This window comes from Cryptotermes secundus, unplaced genomic scaffold (genome assembly GCF_002891405.2).
Source record: "Cryptotermes secundus unplaced genomic scaffold, Csec_1.0 scaffold478, whole genome shotgun sequence".
NCBI lineage: Eukaryota > Metazoa > Arthropoda > Insecta > Blattodea > Kalotermitidae > Cryptotermes > Cryptotermes secundus.
Window position 1 is genome coordinate 87,473 of NW_019721767.1, and position 12,944 is coordinate 100,416.

At 36.8% G+C, this 12,944-nt stretch overlaps 1 protein-coding gene across 4 annotated transcripts in view; it reads left to right on the plus strand.

The window, feature by feature from the left end:
• Window positions 1-12,944, plus strand: part of LOC111875694 (major facilitator superfamily domain-containing protein 6) — a 48,705-nt gene that overhangs the window by 23,679 nt on the left and 12,082 nt on the right. For 3 of the 4 annotated variants that reach the window (XM_023872139.2, XM_023872140.2, XM_023872141.2), the window contains 3 exons: window positions 3,880-4,025; window positions 9,604-9,911; window positions 11,228-11,585. In XM_023872139.2, coding sequence (XP_023727907.1) covers window positions 3,917-4,025; window positions 9,604-9,911; window positions 11,228-11,585 — 775 coding nt within the window. In that variant the 5' untranslated portion in view covers window positions 3,880-3,916. The remainder of the gene's footprint in view (window positions 1-3,879; window positions 4,026-9,603; window positions 9,912-11,227; window positions 11,586-12,944) is intronic. The other variant, XM_023872142.2, reaches the window with a different exon arrangement.

A 12,944-nucleotide genomic window follows, 5' to 3' on the forward strand; every position in this document is an offset into this window, starting at 1 on the left:
TTTCCTCTTCGTGAATTTTAGCCACGTAGTGATGTTTTTTCGGTTCTGCCAGTTTTTCAATTAGAGATTCGCAGAATTCACTGTAACTTTGCATTATAGAAATCATGTTAGCTCTGTCTGTGTTGACCCATTGTTTGTAGACTATTTGATCGGGCATGCTCTCTGTTTCGGCTGATAGCAATTTCGTCAGAATTTCTTCTCCAGGGCCGTCTGCGCATTCACTACTCATGCACTTATAACTTTCGATGTCACAAACCATTACACGTAATAAATCCTTGTAGTTCGAATTCAATTTTGCTCCCTCTAGCATCAGCTTAACATTTTGGTGATGGCTGCACACACAAACGGTATGAGTCCCCGATGCACCAGCAATGATACACCACTTCGGGCGAAGTGCACAAAATTTTGAGAAACCAATTTTGTGTTCGGGTTGAGTATTCTTTAAGTGAATGTAAAGTTACTTCAAATTGCATAGTATCAGCCGTTTCTGCATACGCTCTTTGATACCTCCCACGTTAACACTCACACAATCCTTTTTTCCAGGGCAGATCCTACTGTTTTCATAAAATTCCGTGACAGCCTGAATTGTTTCGTCACTGTCTGGCCCCGCCTTCTGCCTAAATCCGGAAGGATCCCTCGCGTCTGCTGAAGCGCTCGAGTAATTCTAACCAAGTGCTCAGAAACTTGAAATTCTCGACTTATCTTCTGTCTTCACCACGAAGTTGGCAATAAGCTAATGATTTTGTTTCTTCTTTGCTTGAGATTAAACATTTCTCCTTTAATTTGTTAATCAACAAATCATACTCCTCCCTTAAGGCAAAGGAAGGTATTTGTTCATCTGAATCAAGATCCATCGAGTCGTCTGAAAATGAACTCGCTAATTTCCTTCGAAGAGAGTCGGATATTCTTCTACATTTTCTTGATAAAGCAGCGGGTCTTTTCCCAGTATTCATCTTCATAATTTTAGCCATAGGAGAAATATCTAGAGCAGAACACACTGCTTCTAATTCTGCCAGATTTTCTTGCATAGGTGCAAACTCGCTCCTTTCAGAACCACTACTGCCCCCACTTACGGTTTCTTTGAGAACAAAAACCTTTGTGTAACAATTAGGACACAAGGATTTACCTGGTACTAGAGCTACCGGATTATTATTTTCTTTCTTCAGATGTTCTAATAAAATTTCACGTAAACCTTTTAGCGGGTCACAACAAATGTTTCCAAACAGGTGATTGTATTTAACAGAATACTTAACCTCATGATGCTTGCATATGGAACTCAAATCGCATTCACCCAATCTTAACTTTAAAACAGTTTGTTTCTCTTCACCCAATTCACTCACAAGCGTTAACTGTTTGTTGACGGCACCATACGTAGTCTTATGGCATTCTTCACGTGTGACAATACCTATAGAACATTCCATTTCAAAAACTTTTTCCTTTCGACTTAGAGAATACCGAGCTCGATACACGTAAAAGATCTACAGTTGCTGAACATACACTGACTTANCCCTAAAATGGCAAAAATGACAAGAAATACCCTTCAAAGTCCAAAAATTTACCAAAAAATTACCCCCCAAATGAAAAAATGATCTTAAACCTAAAAATGTCAAAAAAATTACTTATAAAATTTACATTTCTGTAACCAGCAGCTCATATCCGGGATTTATATATTTAAGAGTATCGCAAAGGATACAAAGAAAAAAAGATGACATGTCATCAAAATCCGGGCCCTGCTTATAACATTCTTCACGTGTGACAATACCTATAGAACATTCCATTTCAAAAACTTTTTNGCGAAAATAAGAGACCTACATCCATGTTTATAGCCAGCTAAGAACCGAGTGTTGATAACATGTCATTCCGAGCAGTGACTACAGGCCTGAAAATGATTTTAATGACAAAAGATAGATCTCTCGCCTTTTATACCGAATAAAGAACCGCCAATACCACTGGATGCAGGTAAGCCAATTATCGAGGTACTGATTTCTTTGCTAAAATTCAAAGTGCCCACAACTTCGCTCTTATTTGAATATCAAAGTCGTAATTTTAATTCCAAGTTACTCTAGAATAGAGCATTATTTGGAACGAATATCAAAATTTTCGGAGCTTCTCCACCGGAGATATGAGATGTTAAAAATGATCGATTTGGGGCCCAGACCAAAGTTTGAAATCTCCTGGAAAATTTTGTAAACTAGGTACGGGGTTCAAAACTACGTGATCATATTCCCCATGTAGGTAACAACAAAGGGTAGAAACCACAGATCTGATACTTTCCCCCTCCAATTGGTTTTTGAAGGTCAAAAATAGCGTTTTTTTTTCCAAAATCGATAGGTAAATTTCGAGCTTAATTAGACCTAGAGGAAACGAGTTGAGTAAAACCTTATAATAATGTGATTTATAGTCCATATGATGGGGAACAAATTGGTTTCTTATTTGAGTCTCTAGCTTCAATAGTTATCGAGATGTGGAAGATAACGCAAACCTCCATTTCAGCCGAAAACGCGTTTTTTCGCATTATAAAAACGCCTGTACCGGGAGAACCAAGCGGATTACATTTTTTTAAAATATTTTTATAGTATGAAAATATGTATAAATAAGTGTACAAAATATATATATTTTTTTTAAAAATGGTGAGCGACCTCTCTGGATGATTTCACGTGGAATACTCGTATATTTTCGCTAATACACATTGCTTCAGGTGCAGTGGAGGACTAAACAACGCATTCAAGCAGCTCAGTTGGCTTTGATGCTAGAGGCAAAATAATGCAAGTCCGAAGGAAAACAGCTGGATTTTCAAATCCTGCTTCACAGACGAGACAGCGCGGCTAGATACTAATACTCTGTAACACGCCCCCAACTCATCCCCAAGGTCGTATATTACTATACAGGGTGTTTCACGACTTTAGGGCATAACTGCAGGAGGTGATTTCCTAGGTCTTTGTGATCAAAAAAGTTCATATACCAGTTCTTGTATACTGGGCCATTTTTTCAGAAAATTGACAAATGTAAGCTTAAGCTAAGGTAGAACAGTTGTATTTGAGGTTCACGTGGCCGTCCGTGTTTATATTACAATCTTATGGAATGCGATGTAGTGGGTGCCAGTGTTTTGGACAACGCTCATTCCTCCCTTTTCTTCTACCCTGAAGATGGAGACAGCAGGTTTCTACAGAATGCTGGTACCTGTCTACAAGAACACAAGACCCCCACATTCCATAAAACCGCAATCTTAAATTATGGTTTATATTGGGCCGACAGGAACCGAAATTCTCGCCCAGCAACACTGGGTGTAGACACCCACTATCAAATTTTGTCAAACCATATTCAGTAGTATTTCGGAGATAAAATATAGTGAGGCATAACGGCCGAAAACCGGGATTGTGAAGCAGAATCAGACGTCCGTTGCTCATCACGTTCCCGCTACAAAAAAAAAAAAAATTATAGCAACGGACGAGCCGTTATCAGGTAACAAGTTTCTAAACGTAAGATTACCGTGACAAAACTAGAATAACAGAGGGCAATTAACTGTTCGAAAAGTAACTTATATTCGGGCTGCGTGGTAGTTATAAAAGGGAGTTGATTCGTGCATTTAAGTCAGTGAGAGATTCTTCAGTGCTTTCGCCAGACAGGAGTGGTGATTCATCCTTAAGAGGATTCAGAAGGATTTCGATGTGTGAGCTGTTATAATTGACTGTAATTGTAAAGAAGTGTCAATAAACCCAGCCATCAAATTTGGAACCCATTATTATTAGTCACGCAACCCCTGAAATCGTAAAGTAAACTCAGACGATGCAGCATAAATACGGTAACAGAATGAAGCACGCAACTCATATGACTGGTGTGTTCAAGCGGTTTGACAGTCGGTGCATATCTGTGTTGCAGCACCATATAACTGCAGGAACTCGGGCGTCGTTCCATAATGGACAATGACAAGGCAACGCTGTCTGTCGGTACCTCTCCTAGGAAGAAAACCAAGATAAACTATGAGCGTCTTCCCGTTAAGGCGCATTACTTCTTCTTCATGGCCTGTAAGTAATGAAAATAATTATGTGCTTTATGAACGAATGGGACGAACCAGGCTGCCAAATATTTTATTTCATTTTGTTATCATTCACCGATCCGTTCAGGTACATAACCAGTGGAGACAGAAATTGTCAGAAGATTATACCCATATATTATATAAGATTGTCTTAACAAAAGAAAAATAACAATTAAAATATATATAAGAAATGAATGAATGCCTACTAAAATACAAAGCTATAATTATTAGGATACCCCAAGATCAAATTTATTATTCCTATCAAGATGCTTTTCCTGAGGCACTATGCTACAAGCTGGAAGGTCGCAGGTTCAAGTCCCGATGAGGTCATTGGATATTTTTCAATTGACCTAATCCTTCCAGTCGCACTAAGGCCCTGTGGTCGACTCAGCCTCTAACAGAAATGAGTCCCAGGAATTAATTAAAATTTAACGGGGGAGTAAAGTGCGGGGGCTGACAACCTTACTGCCATTTTTGAGCTGATTGTCTAGAAAATGTGGGACCCTCAACGCCTCACAACCCTATGGGCCTTCACGGCCTGGTACAGGGATAGCTTTACTTTTTTATCAAGATACTTTTCAACAGAATAAAAAGAGTTCTCTATAAGAAACTTTCTCAATTTATGTTTAAATTTATTAATGTCATGTCAAACTTTCTTGATATTTTGGGGTAGAGAGTTAAATAATGTAACTCCTGAATAGTATACTCCTCTTTGTACTTTAGTCAGACTCACTAAAGGAAGTAAAGTCCAATTTTTGGCGAGTATTTATTTTATGCAATTCAATATTTATTGTGAATAAATCCTTATGCTTAACAACAAATATAAGAGTTGAAAAAATGCATTAGGAATAATGAGTTAAAATTCCAAGTTTACTGAACATTTCGTTACAGGAATCCTTCGCTTTAGCTTCCATGATAATTCTTACAATTCGTTTCTGGTGTGGGAGTGATGTGGGAACATCCCACACTGGGTTATAAAAATAGATCTACTATGCATGTATTCCATGTAAATGATTCCTCCTAACTCCTGGTCATGGCAAACAAAATGGCCTGCGATTAAAAAGATTCACATAGTTTAACCAAAAGGAGCATGCACAAGTGTGTTTATTTTTCTGCCAGTTACTTTAGGGCGCTCTCAGTATCGGGACTATATAGCGTCGGATGTTAGGATGATCGATGAACTGGAAAAGATTTGGAAGGAAGTGGCCGTGGCCTAATCAAAGTGCTATTCGTGAATTTGTCTTCAGGGGCTGAGGGAAACTACGAAATACCTCATTCAGGATAGACGGTGCCACTGTCGAGATTTGAACCGAAACATTTCAATGCATATATGAGAAGTGTTGCTTTTTTTTTTTTTTCTGAAGCTATTTATAATCTGGCTCACTTCTCACACTTCCCACTCTATTTCAGCAGGGACATTCCTGTAGGCTCCTGGGCAGCGTAAGAGCTTGGATGATGATACTTAAACCTCTTGGAATGTGCTACTAACTTGTTGACAAGGGGCTTGCACCAGCAAGCAATACTTCTTACATTTTCTTTCTTAAATAACTTTAAATGAAATAAAACAATACATACATATGCCTATTATTTAAATGTATAGAATTTCATATTTCAAATTACACTTCAAATGTTTGTTAATAAGGTCCTTTACGGCTTGGACAATCAACCGTAAATTAACAAGGGGGCCACAGGAGCCCCTCTGAGCCCTCTGCAGCACATTTCCTCATCGCACTTAACAACAATCACTAAACACAAGAGAAGTGTATTTTTGTTGCTATCACAGAAGCGAAAGTTGAAGGCATGTGAGAAGAGTCACAGAACGCAAAGTGCACTGCTGCCACATTTTCGGGACAACAGTGAAACAAGACCAGCTTCCCCATCTAAATCCAATGTGCTAACACTGAATATTGATGCCATTATCAGGTGTATCCGTGTGGCTATAGACAGGTATTTTGTTGATAATTGGATTTATTTGACTCTTTGAAACAGCGCATGACTATACTTTACCATTCACTATTACACGCACACACTAGTGCCCACAGTCACGTCTTCACTAGCCATTGCTCGGTAGCAGTTTCCAAAGGCGGATGTTCATCTTACTCTGTGTTCCCAAACTGTCCCCAACCTCAGCTACAGCTATTCTTGAACAAATGACTCACTCACCAACCAATTGCTCTTCACTTCGCTCAAAGTCAAAGCCAAAGTTACTTTACGACTGACGACTGGCAGTCTTCACTAACTGTCCTGCTTATAACATCTTGGTTTGGACCGCACAGAGAACAGCACTCCTCTGTTGCTGTACAGGCATCCTTGTTTGCAAAGCCATTACGCCATAATTGATGTTGTATAGCTGCTTCTTTTGCAGTCGTTGTCTAGCAACGGGCCTGTGTGCCACAATATATATATTCACATTGAAGAGTTAAGATCTCTGGTCCCGTATTTTCTTTTGTAATGCAAGTACCTTCTCGCTGTCAGATGACTTACCCCAGAAAATTATTCCATATTTAATTAAAGAGTGAAAAGTAAGGAAAATAAATTGATTTGAGAGTTTCAGTGTTGCTGGTATGCAACATACATCTAACTGCATAACATGCTCCACTTAGCTTTAGAACCAACTGATCAATATGGTTTTTCCAGTTTAAATGATAATCAAATTTCAAGCCAAAGAATTTTGTGTCTACTGGCTCTTCTACATATTTATTATTATATCCAATATTTAGTGGATATTGTGGTGAGTTTGTTGTTATCAATTTTATTACAGTTGTTTTATCTATATTGAGGGACAGCTTGTTTGCAGAAAACCATTAACTCATTTCAGAGAGAACCGTGTTTGATAGTATGCAGAAATCATCTAAATTTTTGCTGGAAATTATGACAGTAGTGCCATCAGAAAATATTACCCGGAGTAATGAGGTGTTTAATATAGGAAGCAGGTCATTTATATTGACTACGAAAAGCAAAGGCTCTAAAATTGACTCCTGGGGAACTCCACGCTTTATTCTTCCTCAGTTTGAGTAGGTACTGGGTTGAATTCTTTTATTTTGTTTCAAGCTTTTGTTTTCTATCTGTTAGGTGGGATCTGAAGCAACTTGCTATTGCTTTTTGAAAGCCAAATAGTGTAATTTAGTTAATAAAGTTTTGTGACTTACAGCCAGAAGCTTCTGCCAAAAGACAGAGGAGAGGCTGAGGCTCAGGAAGTCCTTCCCACACTGCATCATACTACCTATGTCTCTGGATGATTCATGTGTCTTGAGGAGCAATGTGTAGCTTCCATACTCAATCTCCGTAAAAGCGGTTTATTTCAAGTAACTGAACAATTTCTTGTTTATTAAGTCGGCTCTTCAGAAATTTCACTAGAGGCTAAACAACGTTTGAAACATTCTGTCTTCTGGGATATAATGCTGTGTAGTCGACTGAAAGTCATTGACATTTTTGAGCAACATATTACCTCCATTCATTCATTCATTCATTTTATTTATTTTCCATAGATCCATACAGTATATAACCAGGATGTGGAAATGGTCCTTAAAATACATATCAAAATAGTCTTTATGATACATATACAAAATTGTATGAGTCCATTATTTGCTACAATAGGTTAACATCAATTTTTCAGGTTGTAGAGAGGCAAACTTATTATATCATAAAATCGCATATAATAATAATAAATAAAATTCAATTAAAACATAAATTAAATAACTTACTATAAAAAGATAGTCACAATTTCATATAATCACTAAAATTACCAATTAAGTGTCTTCCGGCATCACACATTTATAACCAGTTCTATGTTAAATGTTCATACAAGTCAGAGAGGTGTAACAGCCTCTACAATATATGTTTAAAATTGTACCATCAGCAGCCATCTTTGTTATGATTATCAATTAATGACAAACAGATCTGGATTATTGAAATTTGATTCTAAATTTGTAGATCACATTAGTAAGATTAAATAAAATATGAGCCATAATAATTTTAGATAGGACAACTTCAGGGTTGAAGAATATGCCATAAAAGAGAGCAGTATGAAGCAAGTAGCAAGCAGAGCTGCTACCAGGAAAATTTAATATAAAGACAGCCCACATCTGTGCTAATAGTTCCCGCATGCCAGGACCAGAAAAGTCTCAGAGGTCTACAGTATTCTGTGCAAATGTGGCGAAGTGTGTATAGGATAGACAGGTTGATCCACTGAAACATGACTGACCTTTATGTTTGTATCAGCCAGTGAAGTCTGCAGTGGCAAAACAAAGAACTGAATCAGGCTACATGGACTGACTTTTCAGAGAGGCAATAGGAATTAAATTACATCTGAACAATATGAACACAGAGGAAAGGTTCAAATATATTAAAGCATGGAATCCTAGCACAACATTATTAGGGTACTCCATCAAACATATCAAGAAACTCTTATGAAGACAGGGAAGTGCATGCTAAAAAGAAAACAAAATAACTGACAGCAGGGACACCAGGTCAATTGTCATAGTGACAGGTTAAATTTGGATGGGTAACCTCACAATCTGACTGCACCCTCCTACGGCATAGCAGTCCAATAGCACAAGACATTCATTTGACAGGCTGATTATATCAGCAATGTATGGTCATTCATCACAATGATCCTGCTACTGTAGATGGGGTTTTTAACAAAATGCTGACATGGCTCATCACCCAAGAAAAGTTTAGCGCTTTTATTTGCTGTGTAAGCTTCAAATCTTACATAACAGACATATGAAGCTTTAAATTTCAAACTTAAGTGTGTCTCTCACTAAGGAAAGTTATGTATTTCAGTAATATGTTCTTATGGAAATTCAGAATTTATTCCAGAATACACACAGGAGCTAGCAGAATGGGACAGTAGGAACATATTCATGAGTGTTTATACTTTATATTCTGTAACAATTTTAACATTTAAAATGTCCTGGATTTGCATCTGTGACTTCCAAATGTTGTAGTTGTGTCCTATTTGATATTTCATTCTGAGTGTGGAAGGTTTACTGTGATAAGGATTTAAGGAAAGATTAGATCTCATGTTAGAATTTTGAACATCAAAGTCCGTGAATGTAATATCCAAAATAATGATAATGTATAATGTTGAATATATTTGGCTCAAAGGAATAAAATTATGTAATATAAGTTCTCAGTGTGAGGATGGGGGGAGAAGCCCAATCACCCAAAATGAATGATTACAGTTTTCTTTGATCAAGAGGTCCCAGACTTAAATGATTTTCATGCCCCTGGGCCTCTAGAAAAAGCACCTGATGGATGTTGATTCTAGTTTAATGCTGAGGTACGGCAATCCGTAAACAGATAAGTAATTCTATGATGAAGGCATCCAGTAGCATAGAGTTCCCTTGTTGAGAAAAGTTAGCTGACTTTGTTTATTTCTCCTGCAGTATTTCACATCTTTGTCATTTGTCTGTTTATTAATAATTAAAATAATTTTTTGTGCACATTACTATTAACCTGAAAGTTGCAGTCTTTAATTCCATATTTCTAAATGTTCTAATAATCTTTATATCTTGACATCTAAGGAATAAAATTCAAACACATGTATATTTTTCTGTTTGCAGCCCTGGGACCAATTCTGCCATTCTTGAATGTATTTGGCAAGCAATTAGGAGTGTCTGAGATGGTGATGGGAAGCATCACTGCTGTTCTGCCAGTCTTATTTCTAGTGGCCAAGCCACTGTTTGGCCTGATTGTAGATTACTTCCAGGATCATCGTAAAACAGTATTCATGGGCCTGCTGTGTGCCATGAGCATGTGTTATGTGCTCCTGTATTTCATACCACAGCCTGATGGACCATTCATTACAGAGAAATCAACCTATCACCTGTCTGATGTTCAATGTAACCAACTGGATATATGTCACAACTGGGTAACTGCTGTAAAACATGTGCTTGTTTGTTTTGGATCAAGTCAAATAACTTTGTTTTACATGAAGGTGAAACTGAACTCTTATTTCACATTTTTTAATTGTTCCTCAAACAAAAAAATACACAATTTATTAAGAATTACAATTTCTATTTAACATTTTTTTAGTGTGATGTAACCTAAATTTAATGAAATACAAGAATAACATCATTTTACTTGTATTTGCTATAATGCAACCTTTTATGTCATATAATGCGGCATGATTAGCACTGAAAGAAATAGCTTTGTAACCAATTTCATGGAGTAAAGTTAATCTTCAGAAAGCAATGGTTATACAGCTAGTCAAGAAGTCTTCACTTTTTATGGAACCAAAAGGTTCATCATCTGACCCACAAAATCTTGATACTGGATCCTATCCTGAGCCAAATGAATCCAATCCACAACCTCACACCATATTTCTTTATTATACATTAAATTATTTTCCTCTAAGTTACACCTAAATCTCCCAACTGGTATCTTCTCTTCAGGTTTTCTGACTAAAAATCTGTACGCACTTCTCATCTCACCTGTTTGTTATACATTCTCCACCAATTTCTTCATGCTTAGTTTGGTCATCATGAAACAACTGGTGAAGAATACAAATCATGAAACCACTCATTGTGTAATTCTATTCTCCTCTGTTATTTGCTCTAATAGATCCATGTATTTTCCTCAGCATTGTTACTCTCAGGCAACTGCTACCTTTAATGCGAGAGACCAAATTTCACATCCGCATGAAACAGTGGGTAGAATTATAAATTTGTACATTTTAATCTTTAAATGTTTAGGCTGCAAACAGAAAAATAAAAGATTCTGAACTAGTTATTTCCTGAATTTAATCTACTCTTACATTTTTCATGAATGTAATTTTTAGTTGTTACTATTGCTTCTGCAGGGGCAAGCAGTAGCGTGGTTGAGGGAATATGCTACAAGCTGGAAGGTCACGGGTTCAAGTCCCGATGAGGTCATTGGACTTGACCTAATCCTTCCAGCTGCACTATGGCCCTGGGGTTCACTCAGCCTCTAACAGAAATGAGTACCAGGAATTAATTAAATAATTTTCCTGGGGAGTAAAGCGCGGCCGGCGTGTAAGACTGACAACCTTATCACCATCTATGAGCCAACTGTCTAGATAATGTGGGAGCCTCAACATCTCACAACATTATGGGCCTTCAAGGCCTGGTACAGGGATAGCTTTACTTTACTTTCCCTATTGCTTCTGCAACAGAGCAAAAAATGAAGAATGATTGGTAGAAGCATTTTATTTTGTTGTGTTTGCAGGAACTGTCTGAGGCTGCTGGGTGTGGACATTACAAGAGAGTGATATGTAATTGGACGTGTGGGGCATCTAATAATGAAACACATCTTGATGCTCTGCTAAATACATCTCCAATCACCAAAAATGCAAGTGTCAATGTGACCCCTTGTATACTGGGAAACATCAGTTCTCTCATCTGCAGCTTTGATGATAACAAGAGTCACTGTGAATTCTCTTGTGTACTGCATGAGACAGAGATAGAAAAAGATTGTCTCTATGGCACACCAGCATTTTGGGGCTTTGTTCTCCTCATGTCTTTAGGAACAATTGGGTTTAATGTTGCAAACAGCATCAGTGATGCCATCTGCTTTGATGTTTTGGGTGAGTTGTTATACAGAACTGGAACCATTTCTTCAAAATGCTGTCTAACAGATAATCGGCCACAGGGATTAGGTTAGTAGAGAACAGTTACAAGAATGTTCATTCATTCATTTATTTTACATTCCACAGATCCACAGTACAACAGGTAGGATATGGAACACGTCAAGTGGTACATAAGACAAATAAGCCAAAAAACAGAATAAAATAAAATGATGACAGAAATATAAAAAGTTCTATTACTAACAGTTTTAAAACTTGGTGACAATAAACATAATTTATTAAACTATATACAAATTCTTTGGTATCTCATTGACTTGCAATAGCCTTAAATTGAAGATATTCATCAATGGAATAAAAATAATGTGTATAAAGAAAATGTTTTAGACAGGCTTTAAATTTCCTTGGATTATGAGATATATCTTTAATATGTGGAGGAAGACGGCTAAATACCCTAATACTCATACAGTACATTCCCTTTTGGTAAACTGTAAAATTTACTATAGGCAGATAAAAATTATTTGATTTTCTTCTACCTGTATTATGCTTTTCTGAATTTAAAATAAAGAGACCCTTGTTACTGACAAAAACAACTTGAGTGAAAAAATATACTGTGATGCAAGAGGCAAAATTTCCAACTTCCTACACAAATTCCTGCACGAAGCCCTGCTCCTACAGCCCATAATAATTCTTATTACTCTTTTTTGCATTCTAAATATTTTAAAACTGTGGGGCGAATTTCTCCAGAACATTAAGCCATAGCTTATGATCGAATTAAAATATGAATAATATATAATTTTCAGAACATTGAAAGACATATATGACTTAATACTCCTCATAATATAACATGCCGAACTCAATTTTGGGATAATACATTCAATATGACCTGTCCAGTACAATGAGTCATTTATATTTATGCCAAGGGTCTTAATATGAGACACAGTTGTTATTGGTTGATTGTTATGAACGATATTTACATCAACTGTGGGTTTATTTTTAGTTTTAAAATGAATACAATGAGTTTTGTTAACATTTATTGAAAGTAAATTTGTTTTGAACCATTTATTTACGCAAGTGAAGGTGTTAGACATCTTATTTCGAAAGTCCCCTAAGCTAGAACCTTTGACTAATATGCTTGTATCATCAGCAAACAAAATAGCTATAGCATTACCGTCTACAATTTTGGGCCAATCATTAATATAAACAAAGAACAGCAAAGGGCCCAGAACTGATCCCTGGGGAGCACCATCAGTTATCTTTTCCCATGCAGAAAGATTTATTAATTTGATTCCTCATTAGAAACCTGACTTCTCTCATATCTGTTATTAAGACACGATTCAAACCATAATTAGCTTTGCCATT